This window comes from Pristis pectinata, chromosome 14 (assembly GCF_009764475.1).
Source record: "Pristis pectinata isolate sPriPec2 chromosome 14, sPriPec2.1.pri, whole genome shotgun sequence".
Classification (NCBI taxonomy): domain Eukaryota; kingdom Metazoa; phylum Chordata; class Chondrichthyes; order Rhinopristiformes; family Pristidae; genus Pristis; species Pristis pectinata.
Window position 1 is genome coordinate 10023220 of NC_067418.1, and position 21261 is coordinate 10044480.

Consider the following 21261-nt stretch of genomic DNA (forward strand, 5'->3'; position numbering starts at 1 on the left):
ACTCTGCAACTCTCTGTTCTCTCCTTTTCTTCTTCCCGCAGATGCTGCTCGACCCGCTGAATTCCTCCAGCAGATTGATTGTTGCTGTCTGTTCTCTCTCGTTCTCTCTATTCTCCTCTGTTTTTTCTCTTCCTCTGTTTCTCTCCATCTGTCCTTCCCTCTCTTTTTCTCTCTTGCCTCTCCCCCAATATTCCCTCTCTCTCTGTTTTCTATGTCTGTCTCTCTTTCTCTTTCCCTGTGTTCCCTCTCTGTCCTGTTTTAATCAGCTTGCAATTGATTTCATTATCCAACTCATTCGTGCAACTTAGAAGCAATAAAAATCCAAGCAGTGACCCCAGCAGGATGAGAGGTTTCCCAGTAGGAGCTGAGGTCTCCTGGAGGGACCGTAGGTTGGGATTTTCCTGCCGAAATTGAGGTCTTCCACTAGGACCAAAGGTCTCCCAGCAACACCTTGGTAAGGAGTAAAAGTCTCCCAGTAGGATTCTTCCCTGTAAGTAGCCCATCAAGAATTGGGATTTGTCAGCTCAACACTTCCCATCAGGAGTGGTGCTCTTCCTGTGGAATTCATTATCTCCTAAAATCTTGTAGTTTCAAAGGTACCTTCTTTGGTCCCATTGACTCCTGAGTTAAATAGAACCCTTTTATGTAGAACTTTATTGAAAAGAAAGCTTGTCTGAGTTGAGAAACAAGTTGTAAAAAATGAGCTGTGCCACAGACTATAGACAGTGTCAAAGAATTTAGAATCAAATTCATAAAGTCAAACAACGTGGAAGAGGAGACACAAGAGACCGCAGGTGCTGGAATCTGGAGCAACAAACAATCTGCTGGAGGAACTCAATGAGTCGAGCAGCATCTGTGGGGGGAAAGGAATTGTTGACGTTTCAGGTTGAAACCTTGCATCAGGACTCATGCAGTGTCCTGTGTCCCTGCGTCCTGATGCAGTGTTTCAACCCGAAATGTCGACCATCGAGCACCCACGTGCTAGTCCTACATGAACCCTATTTTATTCCTGCTAACTCCCCCCAGACTCTATCACTCACCTACTCTCTTGGAGTAATTTACAGTACCCAATTTTGGAATATGGAAGGAAACGGGAGCACCCAGAGGAAACCCAGGCAGTCACAGGGAGAACATGCAAACTCCACACAGAAAGCACCAAAGGTCAAGATTGAACCTGGGTTACTGGAGCTGTGTGTAAACACATACCTCACAAAGTTATGTGTTTACACACCTTGTCCTATCTAATCCTTAGAGTGGATCCCATTTATTTTCTGTTACTTGTTATCTAGGGCTGTTGTTATCTAGGACTGTAGTTATCTAGGCTAGTACAAATATATCACAATATCACTTCATAAAAATCCCAAAACATGGCTCCAATATCAAAACCAATACATTTCACTCCATTGCTCTATTGTCAAAGGATTGGTTCAGTAGTTAAAATAAGTATTGACTTGAGAGACGGGTTGTTGGAATTTGAAACTCAATTGTACATTATCTGGCCCAGAATCTCTAAGAGTTGTAAATGAAACCTCACATTGTTAATGATGTACATTTCTGAGGGGTTCATTTGAGATGACGCTAAATGGTGTGAACGTTGAATTCAGAGATTGCACAGAGGAATGCTCTGCCCAGGTATATGTGTAACAGTGAAACATTCAATCTGTACATTGGATGTACTTTGTTTGCTTTTTCACACCATGTTTCATCAGCTTTGTGTGGGCAGAAGTACTATTTCAGTCTATCTGTGGGTGGCGGGATTTAATTAGGCAGAGCTGCCTGCTCACATATTCTTTTGCTAGCATTAGTGTTCTTGCTGCGGTTAAATACTCTTCCAAATTAACAAAAAAAATGTGCCTTGTCGCAATTAAAGTAGCTTTTGTTCCATACACAGTGTGCGTTTGTTTTTATAGTCTTTGGTGAACATGACAAGTATAGCAGTTTGCTAATTTTACTGTTCCACCATTTTCCTCCTAATTTTGTTGCAAGTGGAAAACTGCAAAGCACAGAGAAAGGCAGTCAATGCCAAACATCCAGTGTCAATTGTTGCAACTAACAAGCTAAACAGAAATTCAGCATGTCAAAGACACACACTAGTTCATTTTGGTGTGCCTAACGTTTGTGATGATCATTGTTTGGTTCAGTTAGTGCTTATGAATGAATTTAAAACAGTACAATTTATAATCTTTGTGGCTTCCATGTCTTTTGTACAAAATTCTGATACACGCACACACACACACACACACGCACGCATATATTAATATTAAAAACATGCAGTAATTCAAACACACATATGCACTAACACTAATACATATTTGCACACAAACACATGCACATTAACACTATCACAGACACACTAACACTAATGTGCATTAACAGAAACACAAACAGTATCACAAGCACTAACGTGCACATGTGCATGCACTAACCACACAGTAAAACTCACACACATACACACACACACTGTCACACACACACCCTCCCACACTTGCATTCATGCATTCATCAGAAGCAAATGTGCACAGAAACACACACATTACATCATCTGCAACTTATTCATAGTCAATGAATGGAAATTTTAGCCTCATTCTGATTTTAATCCTTTTTTAAGCATGGAGTATTTTTGTAATTTTACATATTTATATAATGTGCTTAAAAATAAGAAAAACAACTAAAAACACAATAGCTACCTCAGTTTTTGCAGAAAATGTGTTGCTGAAAGATACTAATGTCAATGAAAAGACTTTACTCTGTCATAGAAACAGAAAATGCTTGAAACACTCACCAGGTCAGGCAGCATCTGTAGAAAGAGCAGGGTCTTCCACCTGAAACAATAACTCTGCTTCTATTCCCACACATGCTACCTGACTTGCTAAGAGTTTGCAGCAATTTTTGTTTTTATATCAGATTTCTAGGGTCCGCATTTTTTTTTGAGTTTGCTTTGTTGATTTCCACCTAATATGTTAAAACATTGAACCATCAACAAATGGCATTTAAATAAGAATTCCAGCCATTTTATCTGTACTGATTTATTCTGGAAGCAAATTAAACTCAGTCCCCAGCATGGATGCCTTGTAATCCTTCATCTTCCTCTGCTTCTGTTGCGTAGATGCTTTTTCTCTCTTAATCTCTCAATTGTCTCCAAATCTTGGAACTGCATCCCTGACATCCAGAACAGGAGGAACAGGAATCTCCTGCGAAAAAAATCAAAGCCACTATCATTGGTTCCCACCACAAGACCCTTTCCCAACCCACCAACTCCATCTCACTCACTGCAACAGTCTGTAACCAAAAGACACTGTTTGCAGGCTGTTTGTCACACTTGAGCCTGAGATGAGATTTAGAACACTTACCTGTGTCATCGCTAAGAGCACCTACCTCCATTTCTGTGACATTGCCAAGTCTGCCTCTGCCTGAAGTCGAAGCCCTCACCATGCCTTTCATACTTTTACACTTGACAATTCCACTGCAATCCTGCTGACCCTGCCCGTGTTCCACTCTTGTTTAAATCTCAACATGCACCTTTTTCCATTCACCTTGTGCCCCCTTGCTCACACTAGCTCCTGTTTTAAGCACCGCCCTTTAATTCTTACCTCCATTTTGAAATCCAGTTACATTCGTGTCCTCCCCCATTTCTCCTCCAACCGTACAACCTTCAAAAATATCCATGCAACTGCCTGCTTAAACAACTCTCTTGGTGTCTGTGCTGCCACCTGCCAAGACTTGATCTCAAGTTCCCTCCACAAACCTTTCCATTCCTTTCACCATTGAAACGCTGTCTAAAACGTCTTGACCAAACTTCCTGAATCTCCCAGGTAGAATTCCTTTATTGAAGGCAGTCTACATTAAAAGCTGGTGCAACAAACTGTCAAAAGTCAAATGCATTTGCAAGTTCATTCACCAATATTTCTCCTAGTCCTGACTGCAGCCTGTAGCTGAAGTCGATGGTTCCCATTTTAACAACTTTTAAATAAAACTTCTCCACGGTGCCCACTTGCCCTCATGCATCCCTTTAATTTAAAGCAACACCTACCTTTAGAGGCTGCATGCTGTGATTCCATCGGCTTCCCTTCCCACTGCTTCTATGAGAGGCTGGAAATGCATGTAGAGTACCTGAACAACCCACTTCCTGAGACAGACAGGATCAGAAGGTAAAGGGGATGTGCACACTGTCACAAGGAAGCTGGCTATGCTTGTCCTCCTATAAGAATTTCACCTCCCCTGCATGGTGTATCCTTACTTTTCTGATTGTTAGTGAGCCTCATATCTAAACATTGTAGGCAGCCACGTTTCACCTTTTTCTCAGCAGCGGTTACCATTGCTCAGAGGGTAGCACTCTTGCCTTTATATCAGTTCCTTCAGGTGCCACTTAAAAAAACTTGGGAACAAAAATTTAGTCTGACTCTCCCCTGCAGTGCTGAGGGAGTATTGCATTTTGAGGTGTTTTAGGGGTCTGAGTTGCCAGTTAATTTGTAAAAATGCACATTTCGTGTTTTACATTCCTTCAATATCTTCAATAGAACTAGATGGCATAAATCAGGAGTGTGATGGAACACTCTCCACTTGCCTGGATGAGTGCAACTTCAACAACACTCAAGAAGTTCAATACCATACAGGACATAACAGCCTGCTTGATAGGCACCCATCCACAACCATTCACTCACTCCACCACCGACACACAGTAGCAGCAGTTTGTGCCACCTACAGGATGCACTGCAGCAGCTTACCAAGACTTAGAACATAGAACATAGAACATAGAACATAGAACACTACAGCACAGTATAGGCCCTTTGGCCCACAATGTTGTGCCGACATTTTATCCTGCTCTAAGATCTAACCCTTCCCTCCCACATAGCCCCCTATTTTTCTATCATTTATGTGTCAATCTAAGAGCGTCTTAAATGTCCCTAATGTATCTGCCCCCACAACCTCTGCCGGTAGTGCGTTCCACACACCCACCACTCTCTGTGTAAAAAAACTTACCCCTGACATCCCTCTTATACCTTACTCCAATCACCTTAAAATTATGTCCCCTTGTGTTAGCCATTGTTACCCTGGGAAAAGGTCTCTGACTGTCCACTTCTTAGCTCTTTCCAAACCCACGACCTCTACCAGCTAGAGGGACAAGGGCAGCAGAAACATGGAACACCTCCACCTGGAAGTTGCCTCCATGTCACACACCACCCTGGCGTGGAAATATATTGTCGTTCCTTCACCAATACTGGTCAAAATCCTGGAACTTTCTTCTTAACAGCATTGTAGGTGCATCCACATCTCAAGGACTGCAGCATTTCAAGACGGCGGCTCACCGTCACCTTCTTAAGGGCAATTAGGGATGGGTAATTAAATGCTAGCTCAGTCTGCGAAGCCCACATCCCTTGAATGAATATAAGAATAATGACCTGAAGCGTTAATCTGATTATATTAGTAAAGTGGGTGTGCAGAGGAATCAAGTTCACTTGATACATCTTATGTGTCATGGTATATAATGGAAAACACACGACACTTTCAAACACCAGGGCACCATCTTTTTGGTTCATTCTCCAGATTAAGAACTAGAAGCCAGCAGAGGTTTGATGAGCAGATTGGCCTTCTTCTGTGCCATGACAATTCTGTGATTCATTGTGTCACTAGAAAGGCTGGCATTTATTGTCTATCCCTGGCTGTCCTTCTGAGCTGCCTTATGGAACCAGAGTTATACTTCAAATCATTTTGAGAGCTGATAACAGTGCTGTAGCCCAAACCAAGTCCTCCCAACAAAGATCAGGATGTATCAGGGACAGAGGCCACAAATCTTCCCATCTGTGTGGTTTGGAGAGTATGCATTATGAGTAGAGACTAAGGGAGCTAGGGCTTTACTCTTTGGAGAGAAGGAGGATGAGAGGAGACATGATAGAGGTGTACAAAATATTAAGAGGAATAGATAGAGTGGACAACCAGCACCTCTTTCCCAGGGCACCAATGCTCAATACAAGAGGGCATGGCTTTAAAGTAATGGGTGGGAAGTTCAAGGGAGATATCAGAGGAAGATTTTTTACCCAGAGAATGGTTGGGGCATAGAATGCGTTGCCTGGGGCGGCGGTGGAGGCAGATACATTGGTCAATTTCAAGAGATTACTAGATAAGCATATGGAGGAATTTAAAATAGAGGGATATGTGGAAGGAAGGGGTTAGATAGTCTTAGGCGAGGTTTAAAGGTCGGCACAACATTGTGGGCCGAAGGGCCTGTATTGTGCTGTACTGTTCTATGCCTATGTTCTATTTGTAGTCACAGAGTGAATAAATAGTCTGCCTACTTGGTACATAATTTCTAATTATTTTTCTTACAGTCATCTATTATTCTGTATCTAACCCATTTTGCTTTCTAAAAAAAAGTGAAATCTAAAATTAAAATGTTTCCTTACCATCAGTGATGCACTCGAGCCTCTGCAGTGCCCATTGTTGTGGAAGTCCTTGAGTCTTTCAGTGGACACCATTTCCAGGGAAACTTAGGCATGCATACAGATTCAGGATTTATAGAGTTAAACAGCATAGAAAGAGGCCCTTCAGCCCAATTCATCCATGCTGACCAAGATGCCGATGTAAACTAATCCCATTCCCTGTGTTTGGCCCATATCCCTCTAAACCATCCCTATCCATGCCACCTGTCCAAATGTCTTTTAAACATTGTAATTGTACCTGCCTCTACCACCTCTTCTGGCAGCTCTTTCCATATACCCAATAACCTGAGAAGAAGGGTAGGCATTCACGATGGAGGAATCCCTTGAAACCCATTGCCCAGACTTGTGAGTGGCCACCAGAACAGTCCATTATGGGACTATTTTGTGCTTTGGAGCTGTGGACTGTTATATATAGATTTACTGTTATGTGTTATGCTATATTGAGGCTTTTGGCTGAATTCTTAAATTTATGGATTGCCGTAAATCTTGATCAGTGAAGTTTTGCTGTTGCAAAACTATTCTCCCTTTAAGGTTTCTCAGACCTTTGTTGCTGCGCATTGGAACATCACTGGAATTGCAGTGCAAAGCTTGCTGAAACTTGGAAGGGGAGGCGGGGGGAGATATCTCACAACTTCGAGCAGCATTATGATAGGCTTGTGTCACAATGTCCAAAGGTTGTTCAGAGTTTTGATCTCCACCAGCCAGATGGACAAGGGCAGTAGGTGCTTGGGAACACCTTGCTTCAACTTGGGAACTTGGGAACAACTTCCTATGGCTTCTCCTCCAAGTCTTTGTCCCTCCACTGTTGCTGGGTCTATCTCCTATAACTTCCAAACTAACAGCGCCGTAGGAACACCATCACTGCAAGAAGACAACTGCCTGCTGCCTTCTCAAGGGGCAGTTCTGGCTGGGTCATAGTATTTGGCCTTGGCAGCAAAAGCCTCATTTCATGAATTAATAATACAGAAAAATTCCTCTAAAGTGCTCTCAGTTGAGTGGCATTGGTCCAGGAGGTCACTGTGCCCCTGATTATGTTTATCAGATGCCTTAACTTAGAAATAAGCAATCCCAATGAATTATCCGAAATTGAGAGGTACACACATGCATGCGTGCGCGCGCGTGTGCGCGCGCGCACACACACACACACACACACACACACACACACACACACACACACACACACACACACACACACACACACACACACACACACACACACACACACACGCACGCAGCTAAAACCAGAAGCTTTCAACAGTCATAGCTTTTTGGTGACCTGTTCTATTTCTGCCAATTTCTAGGAAAGCTGTGCACGGGTTTTGTTGTTTCGTGGAACCAACAAAGAAGTGAAGAATTACAACAGCCAGACTCCATTTCAGGTCAGTAAATCTTTCACACCTCCAGCAGGGAAACTTTGATGAGTGCTGTACAAACACCCAGTGAGATTCTTCTCTGTGTTATGCTGTGGGGAAGGGAAGGATAAAAATACAAGTAGGCTCTAGAATTGCAGTAGGTAGGAGACTGGTGAACCAGTCAGATGCTCAGGCATTAACATCACCACAACACACAGGGAGATCCATTGTGGTGCATCGAAATATCATCAATTGTGCTAGAGGGGTAAGTCAGATCAAGCAGGACCCAGGAACTGGTATATTTTTACAATTCTGTTAGAAACACAAATATTGAAATCAGTACAGTGTAACAAGAAATGCAAGATTCTGAATAGAATTAAGTTTGTAGCACATCTGTGAAGATCTTTGCGAGGACATTTGATTGGTAATCTTACTTCAATCGCATCTGATTGAAAGGGTCATAGGTTCATACAGCACGGTAGCAGACCATTTGGCCCATCACGTCCACACTGACCAGGGCACCCATCTGCATTAATCACGTCTTCCAGCACTTAGCCCTTGGCATTCCATGCCGAGGAAGTGCTTGTCTAGACACTTCTTCAATTTTGTCAGTGACTCTGCTTCTGCCACTTTCTCAGGCAGTGTGTTCCAGGTACTCACCACTGTCTGCATGTAAAAGATTCCCCTCAGATCCCCTCTGAATCTCGTACGCCTTACCCTAAATCCATATCCTCTAGTTTTATCTAGATATAGGGACACGTTTTTCTGCAGTCTACCCTGTCGATAACCCTCGTAATCAGTCATGTCCCCTCTTAACCTTCTTCACTCCAGGGGTTAAAGTCCTGCTCCAATGGCAATCCAGGCTGACACTGCAGCGCATTTCATCATTGCGAGGTGTGGTCTTTTGGGATCATCACTGATTGCTTGAATGTTAAAGATCCTGCAGACCTATTCTGTGAATAATGGAAATGTGTCCCATTGCCCAGACCAATATTTCTCCCTAAATTCAACTTAAAAAGGATTTTTTTTGTGGAATCTTGCTCTGCTCATATTGGTTAGTAGATGACCAGAGAGTATGTTTCATCTTGCCTGACCTGTGTGGTATCCAACCTTCTTCCAAGCATTCACACTCAAAAACACTTATGTGTTTATAATGGTCTTTGGAAGCGGATCTCAGAGTTTCCTGGGAGTGAACAACAAATTGTCATCATGGTAACAGACCTCAGAGGAAGCAGTATTAAGGACTAAAGTTTTAATATCAGCTGCTGATTTGTTTTCTGCTTTATGTGTTTTTCATTAAATAAGATTGCAATATAAAGTTTGTATCAATGATATTGACCATAAAACTACCAGATTGTTGTAAAAGACCCAGCTAGTTCACCATTGTCCATCAGGGAAGGAAATCTCTTGTTCTTACCTAGTCTGGCCTGCCTCTGAGACCAGACTCACAGGATTGTTCTAACAGCTTCAGAAATGGCCTGGCAAACCACTTAGTTCGTGGCAATTAGTGATGGCACCAAATGAGTCAGTATTACCTTGGGAAGTAAAAGCCATGAAGAATAGGCATGTGTAGTGGTCTCAGAAAGGCTGCTAAAGGCCAATAACAGCAGCTCTGGAAAAGGAGCAAAATGGCAATGGTGGTCACCTGGAATAATCCGAGGAAGTACAAACTGGGCAAGAAATCAGCTTCCCTCTACTAGTGTTTCCCAACCTGACAAAAAGGGTCTAGAGTGAAATGGGAGGGAGACGCAAGAGACTGCAAATGCCGGAATCTGGAGCAACAAACAATCTGCTGGAGGAACTCAGCAGGTCGAACAGCATCTGTGGGAGGAGAGGAATTGTCAACATTTCGGGTCCCTGAAACATCAACAATTTCTTTCTTCCGACAGTCGCTACGTGACTCGCTGAGTTCCTCCAGCAGATGGTTTGAAATGGTAGGGAGTTAGGGAGAAAAACAATTTTTCAGTGTCAAGTCAAATTGAGTTGATTGTCATGTGCACAAGTACAGTGAGGTACCTGTACAGTGAAAGACTTGCAGCAGCCTCACAGGTGCATAGATTCAGATTTTCTTCTGGGCTCAAATGTCAAAATTTCGTGAGTGGTAGTTTTTGCAGAATGAAATTTGAGTGTTCAAAGGCTGTTCAAGTGACTCGTGAACTTTGAGTCAATTGAATGACCATGACAAAATTTGAAATAAAAATAATAAATGGGTGGCAATATTCAGCAGGTCAGGTTGCATCTGTGGAGAGAGAAAAAGAGATGACATTTCAGCTCGATGACCATTTGTCAGAATGGACAAAGCTAAAAATCAGATTTCCGGCACTGCAGATTTTACTTTTGAATGAACTCTGAATTTGACAGAAGAGAGAGGAAAAGGATTCAAGTGCTGGAAGTGTGAGATCTAAGACTGATCATGTGAAATTCAACATTAAGTCCTGACGGTTGGAAGATGAGGTACTCTTCATTGACTTACGCTGGGCTTCTTTGGAACAGTGCAAGAGGCCAAAAAAAATGGGATGTAGAATTAAAGTGAAAGGTAATTGGAAGGTCAGGCTTACTCTTGCAGACTGAACAGAGGTGTCCTACAAATTGGTCACCCAATCTGCATTTGGTTTCCCCAATACAGAGACAAACCATGACCACAAGAGCAGTGGAATGGAAGAAATACTTTTGGACGACAACATTTAAATTTATCAAGATACAGGAGGTGTGCATTTACTACTTGTTGATCATTAAATCATTACTGGACCAGCCAAATGAATCTAGAGATAGTTAGAGGCTGAGTCTTCTGTAACAAGTGACTCATTTTCTGTCTCCCCAGAGTTTTATTTTAACTATATGCAGATCCCATGTTATAGGTATGACGGAATACTCTCCACTTACCTGGATTAGTACAGCTCCTGCCATACTTAAGATGCTCAACACCATATAGAACAAATTAGCCTGCCAAATCAGTGTGTCATCCACCATCCTAAAATTCACTCCCTCTACTATTAGTTTGGCTGAGGTATATACCACCCACAGCTGATGCAAGTTGCCAAGGCTTCTTCAACAGCACCTCCCAAACCCATGACCTCTGGGGCGCGGAAGGAAAGGCAGTGGGTACATGGGAATACCATCAGTTCTTTTCTAACTCTTACACCATCCTGACCTTGAAATATATAATGCTGTAACAATCTACCTATCAAAGCACAAGGAGAACCTTCACGACAAGGACTACAGTGGTTCAAAAATGTTCCTATTAAAGATGAATAATAAACACTGGCTTTGCCAGCAATGGCCAAATCCTATGGAGGAATAATAATAATCATAGAACGATTCCCCATACAAGGTCATTTCATTCGCTTTTAAAAGAACCATGGATTTAGTTCCATTCCTTGCTCCTTCTCAATATAAGTATACACCAGGACTAAAGGGATGTGAGGTTGTATACCATTATTCTATCAGTCTGTGATTGTACGCAAGTACTGTGAGTCAGTGTGAATACATATTAGTACATGAATGTACACCAGCAGTGATGCAATGCTGGTGAATTTACATGAGTACTGTATCAATCTAGTAAATACTACTGTATCTGTATGAAAATGTAGTATTGTATCAGTCTGTGAGTTTGCTTGATTACTGAATGAGTGTGAAAGTTTACAAGAATTTTCTATTGCTCTGAAAAGCTGTGCAAAATCTCTAAATAAAATGGGATTAATGTAATATTAGTGTAAAAGGACGGCTGGTGGTCAAACATGGATGGTGGGCTGAAGGGCCTCTGTTTCCGTGATGTATCTCTCCATGATCCTTTTGTTAATAAGTAGAGTAGCTGTTTAGTTCTACATTTGAATGTTGGTTTAATTTGTTTGTTTACTGTAGCTGTGGTGACTCCCAGATAAATCTTTGAATTCAGAAGGAATTTTCATTCACTTGCATTCACATAGCGCCTTTCATATCCTCAGGATGTGGGAATTCCATTTAAAGCATAGCCATTGGTGCATTATAAGGAAACGTAGCAACCAAGGTACTCAGCGTGCACCCACACAAGTAATGAGATAAATGACCAGATAGTTCAGCTGTTTCTGTGGGAATTGAATAGCCCAAAGTAATGATCCATTTAAATTGAACAAGATCTCTAATAAGCGGTTGATTTCACTATTGAACTTCAGTTGTGTGGCTTTATTTTGCAATTACACTTTAGTCAACTCGTGTGCCAAGTGTCAACTGATTGTTGCCTTTTTCCTGTTGACTGATTATAGACTTTTTGCATAAGAAGTACAATGAAAGAGCCTACGTGGGATATTGTCGTCAGAAAGCAATTGAAAACTCATGAGATAATGAGGCATAAAATTACACCCTGGGATACTACCACACAAATGCTCAAAGCATCCATCTCCAGCTCAGTAGCTTCGAACTGTGTGGCATCATTGACATACTAAAAGTTGCCAAGGTGCTTCAGAGGAACATTGTCATTTAAAATTTGATACGGCAGACTTCCTAATCATGCCCCATACGTGTAGGTCCAAATCATTAATATATATCACAGAAGGCAGTAGACTGAGTGCTGACCTCTGTGGGACCTAGTGGCCATGTCTTCCAGTCACCAAGATAGCCATCAACCATTGCCCTTTGACTAAGGAACTTTAGATCAGATTTGCTACCATCCCCAGGAACCTATGGACTTTTACTTTTTTGACCAGCTTGTCATGTGGAACCTTGTCAGAAAGCTCTGCAGGATCTACATCACACACATTAGCCTCAATGACACCTTTGCTATCTCTTCAAAAATTCTTGTGTTGGGAAATAATACTGACTTTATCCAACTCTGTGATAACTTGCATCATCATATCGCTGCTGTGTGCAGCATCTATAGTGTGAAAGGTTGCAGTGGTTTTTCCATTGCAAATATTTTACCCACTGGCTTTCCCTCACCATCTGGTTCTGGTTCTGTTTGGCCACCTCTCCCCAAATAGTTCCCATTATCACATTCCCCACACATCAGATTCCACCACTGGTTGCATTTGTGTTCCTGCTTATCACCCTCCACCAGCTGTCTCCATCTTCTTGGCTCCATCTGCCTTTTTTTGTCTGCCTACATCTATCATCCATCTGCCTCCATCTCCCAATTCCACCCTTCCCCTACCTGGCTTGATCTGCCTGTCATCCTTCACCACTCCTCGGTCCACTGATCGACTACTTGCCCCTATCTCACCACTCCCCCTTTCCCTCTTTATACTGGCTATCTTCCCTCTCCACTCTTAGTCTTGATGCAGGGTTTCAACCCAAAATGTTGCCAATCTCTTTACTCCCATCGTTCTACTCGAGTCACTGAGTTCCTCCAGCAGATTGTCTGTGGCTCCAGATTCCAGTATCTGCAGTCTCTTGTGACATCAATAGTTTTCTGTTCATTGCAAGTGAGGCCAAAGCATTAACTCAATGTCAGTTGGCTGTGAGGAAGGGTTATGGTTGCCAATCTTCCAGACCTGGCTTGAAGTCTCCAAGAATTAAAAATGAATTTTCCTGCCATGAGGCAGAAGTTGGTCCAATAAAATTGTATGCCTGCCGGCAGTCCCTAAATACAAAGTTATTTATTCATTCACAGGTTGTGGGTATGACTGGCAAGGCCGATATTCATTGCCCTTGAGGACGTGGTGGTGGGCTACTGCAGTTCTTCTGGTGATGATGCTCCTACAGTACTGTTAGAGAGACAGTGGAGTGAGATGTTAGACTCCGCTGTGTTGGAGATGGATGTGGATTGTCATTGGTATGCACTAGACCATCATTTGCAGGTGATACCCAGGAGTTAACAGTTTTGGGGCTTGGCCAGGGTTGTCCACACTAGAGAAAATAGGAAATAGGTGCATCATGCATTTGGGCCGTTTGAGCATGCTCTGCTGTTCTTTGAGATCATGACTGATCTTCTTTCCCAGCCCCATTCTCCTGCTCTTTCCCCATATCCCATGATTCCATGTCCAGATCAATCTCTGTCTTGAATGAACATAATGACCGAGCTTCCACAGTCAGAAAATTCCAAAGGTTTATAACCTTCTGAGTGGAGAAGTTTCTCCTGAATGACCTATCCCTTGTTTTGAAACTTGGCCCCTGGTCTTAAGCTACGCAGACAGGGGAAGCCTTCTCCCTGCATCCAATTCATTAAGTCCTTTAAGAATTTTGAATGTTTCGATGGGGCCACCTCTCATTCTTCTGAACTCCAGAGAATATGCTCTCTGTCTGCTCAAACACTCCTCATTCAGTGAAGCTGCCATCTCTGGAACCAGTCTCGTAAATCTTTGCTGCACTTGCTCTACCTTGTCTAAACTGTACACAACACTCCCGATGTGTTACACTAAGACTCCCTTATTCCTGCTTTCAAATTGGAGTCATGACAGTGAGTTGCCTCCTCTCCACCCTTTCTCCTCTAGTCATCTGAGCACCCCCACTATTGAGGAGCATTACCTTCCCTTGCCTGTTGGAGAATAAGAATTTTACTGTCTTGTCAAAATGATTTGTGACTATCAATCATGCATCTTCCACATCACTAATATTTTTATAGCTTATAAATAAAAGCATTCAAAGAAAATTAAAAAATATATACTTTTATTTTGGTGCCCTTTGGTTTTCCTCCTGGTGTGCTTCTAGCAATGTTCTGTTGATTAGTTTTTGGACTCATGCTTGGTCCCATGATAAAATGGTCCACTACCCCTAATCTCCACATGTCCATGCTGACCTGGTCTGAATACAGAGGGCCAACTTTCCTGGGGGTGGTGAAACATCCCAGACCCTCTCATCATGGTCTGGATGATGGCCAAGCTCCAGCTGGACAGTATAAAGGCTCTGCCCCCACTCCCCCCACCAAAGCATACCTGATAGATTTGACAGCTGGCAACATTCCCTATCCATTATTACTCAGCTGTTAAGTTGAAAGGGCTATGATAAATTTTTAAAGTCTCTGTTGTTCAAGCATTGAAAACGAATTAAAGTTGATGGAAATAAGGATATCTGTAAACACTTATGAATAATTAAATCTAAATAAATGGAATTAATTAACATGAAGGAACTTTCCTTCCCCTTTGATTTTTATCCCCAGCCTTACATTTCCTATCATAATTGAAGGCAGTCTCAAAGTCAAAGCTGAGTATATTGTCATATGCACAAATACACGTGTGCACAGGTGCAATGAAAAACCTACTTGCAGCAGCATCGCAGGCACATAGCATCTGATAAGCAGCATTCACAAGAAAAACATAAACATGAATTATACACGATTTTTACAAGATCTAACCTACAACACGATCCTGGCCATGCCCAAATCCTATAAATCTCAGCAAGACTGGACTGATCCTCTGCACCCAGTGTTTCCACACACATGCACAAAAGCTCAGGACTTGTTCTTAATAGTGCAAGTGCTGGCAGTTCCGTTCGGAATCACCGGCATTTGGCAGCAAGATCTAGGGCAAGTATTTATGGGGAATTCTAAATGTGTGTAAGTATTTGTACAGTCTCCTGAAGACTGCAACTGTATTTGCAAAGGGGTTCCTGTGAGAATTTGAGAGAAAGATCTGCAAACAGGATCCGTGGCAGAGTAGAGTGAAAGAGTCATTCAGCACAGAAATAGCTCCTGTAACCCAAAAAGACCACATCGATCACCAAGTACCCAGCTATACTCAGCTCATTTACCAACACTTGGTCTTCTATACCTTGGCAATTCAAGTGCTCATCCGGATATTTTTTAAATGCTCTGAGTGTACCTGCCTCTACCACCTTCTCAGGAAGTGTGTTTGAGATTATAATCACCGTCTGGGTGAAAATATTCTTCCTCAAATCCCCTCTAAACCTTTTACTTCTCACTGTAAACCTGTGCACTGTGATCTTAGACACCTCGATTATTGGAATTTTTAAAAAAATTTTATTTACAGCGTGGTAACAGGCCCTTCCGCCCATTTTAAACCCAAATTAACCTACCTGTACGTCTTTGCAATGTGGGAGGAAACCGGAGCACCCGGAGAAAACCCACGCAGACACAGGGAGAACGTACAAACTCCTTACAGACAGTGACGGGAATTGAACCCCGATCTCTGGAGCTGTAATAGTGTCGTGCTAACCGCTACGCTACTGTGCCGCCCACTTACTGTCTACCCTATCCATGCCTCTCATAATTTTATACGCCTCTGTCAGGCCCCCAAAAGGAAATAAACCCAGCCGATGCAGCCTCTCCTCATAATAAAACATTCCATCCCAGGCAATATCTCCTGCACCCTCTTTAGTGCAATCATGTCCTTCTGATAGTGTGGTGGCCAGAAATGCACCCAATGTTCCAGCTGTGGCCTATAATCCATATTTCATAAGGTAGCAAGATTTGGACAAAGTTTGAGAGGATTTGGACACAGTTCTTGGAATCTGTTAATATTTGCATGTGATCCCCAGGATTATAGAGGGTATGGTCCTACGATGATCCGCATACTAATGGAGACACAAGAGTCTGTAGATGCTGGAAATCTAGAGCAACACACAAAGGAGCTGGTGGAACTCAGCAGGTCAGGCAGCATCTAGGGAGGGAAGTGGACAGTTGACATTTCAGGTCGAGGCCCTTCATCAGCTGTCTGACCCACTGGGTTCCTCCAGCTATTTTGTGTGTTCATCCACATACTAATATTTTCTATACTAACATTAAACCTATACTAATATGGTGTTGCAACAACAACCTCGCACTCAACAAGACCAAGGAATTGATTGTGGACTTCAGGAAGGGGGAGATGGGAGAACACACACCGATCCTCATTGAGGGGTCAGGGGTGGAAAGGGTGAGCAGCTTCAAGTTCCTGGGCGTCAACATCTCAGAGGATCTATCTTGGGCCCAACACATTGATGCAATCACGAAGAAGGCATGCCAGCAGCTCTACTTCATCAGGGGCTTGAGGATATTTGGTACGTCACCAAAGACTCTTGCAAATTTCTACAGATATACAGTGGAGAGTATTCTGACTAGTTGCATCAGCGCCTTGTATGGAGACTCCAATGGGCAAGATTGAAAGGGGCTGCAGAGGGTTGTAGACTCAGCCAACTCCATCTACAAGTTTGCACTGTTGTAGGCCGTACCTCAAACAGCAATGAGTCGGAGTACAGGAAGGAGATAGAGAGCGTAGTGGAATGGTGTCATGACAACAACCTTTCTCTCAACATCAACAAAACAAAAGAGCTGGTAATTGACTTCAGGAAAGGAGGCGGTGTACATGCACCTGTCTACATCAATGGTGCTGAGGTCGAGAGGTTTGAGAGCTTCAAGTTCCAGAGAGTGAACATCACCCTGTCCTGGTCAAATCACATAGATGCCACAGCCAAGAAAGCTCACCAGTGCCTCTACTTCCTCAGGAGGCTAAAGAATTTTGGTTTGTCCCCTTTGACTCTCACCAACTTTTATCGATGCACCATAGAAAGCATCCTACCTGGATGCATCACGGCTTGGTATAGCAACTGCTCTGCCCAGGACCGCAAGAAACTGCAGAGAGTTATGGACACAGCCTAGCGCATCACGGACACCAACCTCCCCTCCATGGACTCTGTCTTTACCTCTCGCTGTCTCGGTGAAGCAGCCAGCATAATCAAAGACCCCACCCACCCAGGTCATTCTCTCTTCTCTCCTCTTCCATCGGGTAGAAGATATAGGAACCTGAGGGCACTTACCACCCCACTGTGATAAGACTATTGAACGGTTCCCTTATACGATGAGATGGACTATGACCTCGCGATCTACCTTGTTGTGACCTTGCATCTTATTTAACTGCACTTTCTCTGTAGCTGTGACACTTTATTCTGTACAGTTATTGTTTTTACCTGTACTACCTCAATGCACTTTGTACTAACCCAATGTAACTGCACTGTGTAATGAATTGACCTGTACGATCGGTATGCAAGACAAGTTTTTCACTGTACTTCGGTACAAGTGACAATAATAAACCAATACCAATACCAACACTCCCCGCCATCGAGAACATCTTCAAGAGGCGGTGCCTCAAGAAGGTGGCATCCATCGTTAAGGACCCTCACCATCCGTGACATCCCCTCTTCGAGTTACTACCCACTCTGAACATTTTAGGAACAGCTTCTTCCCCTCCATCATCAGATTTCTGAACGGTCCATGAACCCATGAATATGACCACGTTATTCCTCTTTTGCACTATTTATTTATTTTTGTAACTTATAGTAATTTTTATGTCTTGCACTGTACTTCTGCCACAAAACAACTATTTTCACGACATATGTCAGTGATAATAAACCTGATTCTGATTCTGATATTCTTTTAATCTCCAGTGTTCAGCAATAGATGGGTGCAGCTATTATTGGAGGAGCTGTAGCAGTTGTTGCAACATATAAACTGTCAGCAATATTGTACCATGTTCTGTTCTCCCAACCTCTGATCACACTTCAGCTCAAATAGATATTGGGTAGCATGTCAGATGAAAGCACTGATCTACAGCAATCAAAATGAAATGCTGAAGATTTTGTGGAGGCTTCAATGTGATGTCAAATTATGTTATTTAAAGAATTCAGTTATTTTCAATATAAATGTGAAAATATTTAATATTGGCTGTGTTCCTGGCTCAAACATTGAATGCCAGAAGGAACTTTCTAGTTTCTCCACCCTCCTTCCCACACAACCAAGACTGGAATTCTCCAACTCCACTGAAATTCTCCAACTCCACTGAAATTCACCCTTGCTCCATGAAGAGTCAATCAGCAGGTGAATTTCTCTATGCATGAAATTGAACCCCTCCCACTGAACTATCCACAGAGAAATCAGTTTCTCCGTGGATAGTTAACAACCTACGATTCCCGCTTTCCCAATGGTGATTCCATTAGAGGATATCCCTCTTCTGATGGCCTTTCCTGGCAATCCATCCAAGTGTGCATCTGACGTTTACTCAACAGCCATTGTAACAGAAGGCAACGTGACGTAGTCAATGATGGTCATCAGAAAATATTAATAGCAGGAGTTACTGAATTGATTCTTTCTTCACTTCAGGAAAAAATCCTAAGCATTCCCATAAAAATTTAAAAAGTGAGAAGTGCTAGAAAGCTGAAATAAAAACAGAAAATGCTGGTAACACTCAGCAGTACAGGCAGCATCTGTGGAAAGAGAAAGTTAACGATTCAGATCTGGGATCCTTCATTAGAAAGTCCTGGACCTAAACATTAATTGTTTCTCTTTCCACAGATGCTGCTTGACCGACTATACATTCATATTTCTTGATTTTGGGAAGTCCCACAATGATTTGTAGCCAATGATGTTCCTTCTGAATTATTGCTTAAGAAACAGAGCATCAAATTCACACACGAGCTTCCATGAAATAATGTGCAGTTAATCTTTTTTTATGATTTAGAGGATGAAGGTCAAAATGAAGTGCATAAAACTTTGAAGGGCATGGAAAGGGTGAATGTACTCAGTCTTTTTCCCAGGATTGGGGAATCAAGAACTAGAGGACATAGGTTTAAGGTGAGAGGGGAAAGATTTAATTGGAACTTGAGAGGCAACATTTTTTACACAGAGGATGGTCCCTATATGGAATGAACTGCCAGAGGAAGTGGTTGAGGCAGGTCCAATAACAACTTTTAAAAGACAGTTGGACAGGTACAAGGATAAGGAAGGTTTAGAAGGCTATGGGCCAAATGCTGGCAAATGGGACTCACTTGGATGGGCACCTTAGTCGGCCTGGACCAGTTGGGCCGAAGGGCCTGTTTCTCTGCTGTATGACTCTAGGACACTAATTGGTCAGGATATGAGGAAGTAGTCCTTGTCTTTGTTGAGGAATTGAGAGAGAAAATGGGATTTCAGTTGAGTATTTTGTCTGAAATATTGTCTGGGGACTTTGCTCCTTTACATGAATGATAGAAAAATAGGAGGCTATGTGGGAGGGAAGGGTTAGATTGATCTTAGAGCAGGATACAATGTTGGCACAACATTGTGGGCCGAAGGGCCTGTACTGTGCTGTAGTGTTCTATGTTCTAAAACTGTGCAGAACTTGATCAGGTCTTCAGATTTCTGGAGGGATCTTCAACCTGCAATTTACCAACATCTCAGCAAGTTTTCAAACAATGAGACAAAGCTGAGGATGAACACAGCAAGTAATGCTGTAGAGATTTTGGCACTTATTGTCAAAATATCTCTGCCTGTTGTTGAACAGTGTGGATACAGAATTCATCAACTACTTAGCTGGTGACTATCTTCAATGCATCAAAGAGTTATTCACAATCAACTTCCTTTCAAGCTTATTCCATCTGTGTAAAAGAAACTAGAGCCAGTCAGTGAATGATGGAGGTTTATGGATCCTCTGACTGGGTAGGAGAATTGCTAACCAATGTTTATTGTAGAATATATAAGGGCAGTACTTTACTTTGAAACATTACTGGGTTACAAAATCTCAATAAAAATGTCACATCAGAATTAATACCTCCGAATTGTTTTGTTATAAAAGATGGTGACAGGATCTTATTGACATTGATTCAGCACAATACTGAATTAAATTAAAACTTTACTATCATTTTGTATATTCGGATTATATCTCGCATGTTATTTTATCTCAATTTATAATTTAAATTTAAATTGTATTGAAGATCTGCTGAGAATACACTAGATTCCACAAAATGATATATTGCCATATATGACACAGAATAGATTTTTGTTAAAGAGTTTTCATTCTAATGGAAGCTGTGCCATGTTTGTAAAAGGCAATTCATTGCTCAGGTTTTTTAGGACAACTTGTCCATCAGTCAGTCAGGCTGACTTTACATTTTGTTTTTCAGGTGGCTATAATAGCAGGCAACTTTGAATTGGCTGAATTTATCAAGAACCACAAAGAAACAGATATAGGTGAGTCTAACAGTGAGGTAAGGCATCAGTACACAGCTGTGTCTTTTGCCTTCTCTTTATAATGACTGATCTCTTAAATCGGAGAAATGTTTGCACCATATTCCGCGTTATCACCTGTTGTAGCTCAGAACATAAAGTGGCATAATTTGGTACAAAGACTAAGAAATTATTTGTTTTATGATTGGTATGGAGCTCTGCATGGGCTGCAGTCCAGGGATGTCCCTGAAATGTGCCAGAGTCCTTCAGTGAATTAGCTAATGTGAAGTTGTGCTCAAGTATTTGCATAAAGCCAGAATCTAAAATTTCTTGTTAATCAGTGCAGTCGAACAGTATAATCAGTTATTGATTGGAGGGGGTTGCAGTGTAACTGAATAAACTGAAAATATGTGTGTAAGTAATTAGCTGAACAAACTGACCATAGGTCTTTGGTTGACTAGATTTGAATATTTAAACCAAATTTAAAATAAGTGCAATATTGCCACGAGAAATAGATTGGTGTGAGGCTTCATGTATCTCTGCAACTGCAGCTCTCCAGCAATGGGTTATCAAGAACAATGGGTACCCATGCTCCTGAAATTTTGGAAAATACCATTGGTGAGATCAGCAGAAAACTTCCATGACAAAT

The 21261-nt window shown here is 42.1% G+C and overlaps 1 protein-coding gene across 1 annotated transcript in view; it reads left to right on the forward strand.

Annotated features, from left to right (window-relative positions):
- LOC127577696 (SH3 and multiple ankyrin repeat domains protein 2-like) overlaps positions 1-21261 on the forward strand; it is a 705938-nt gene that overhangs the window by 60752 nt on the left and 623925 nt on the right. The window contains exons 8-9 of the mRNA XM_052029143.1: positions 7739-7816; positions 20570-20636. Coding sequence (XP_051885103.1) covers positions 7739-7816; positions 20570-20636 — 145 coding nt within the window. The remainder of the gene's footprint in view (positions 1-7738; positions 7817-20569; positions 20637-21261) is intronic.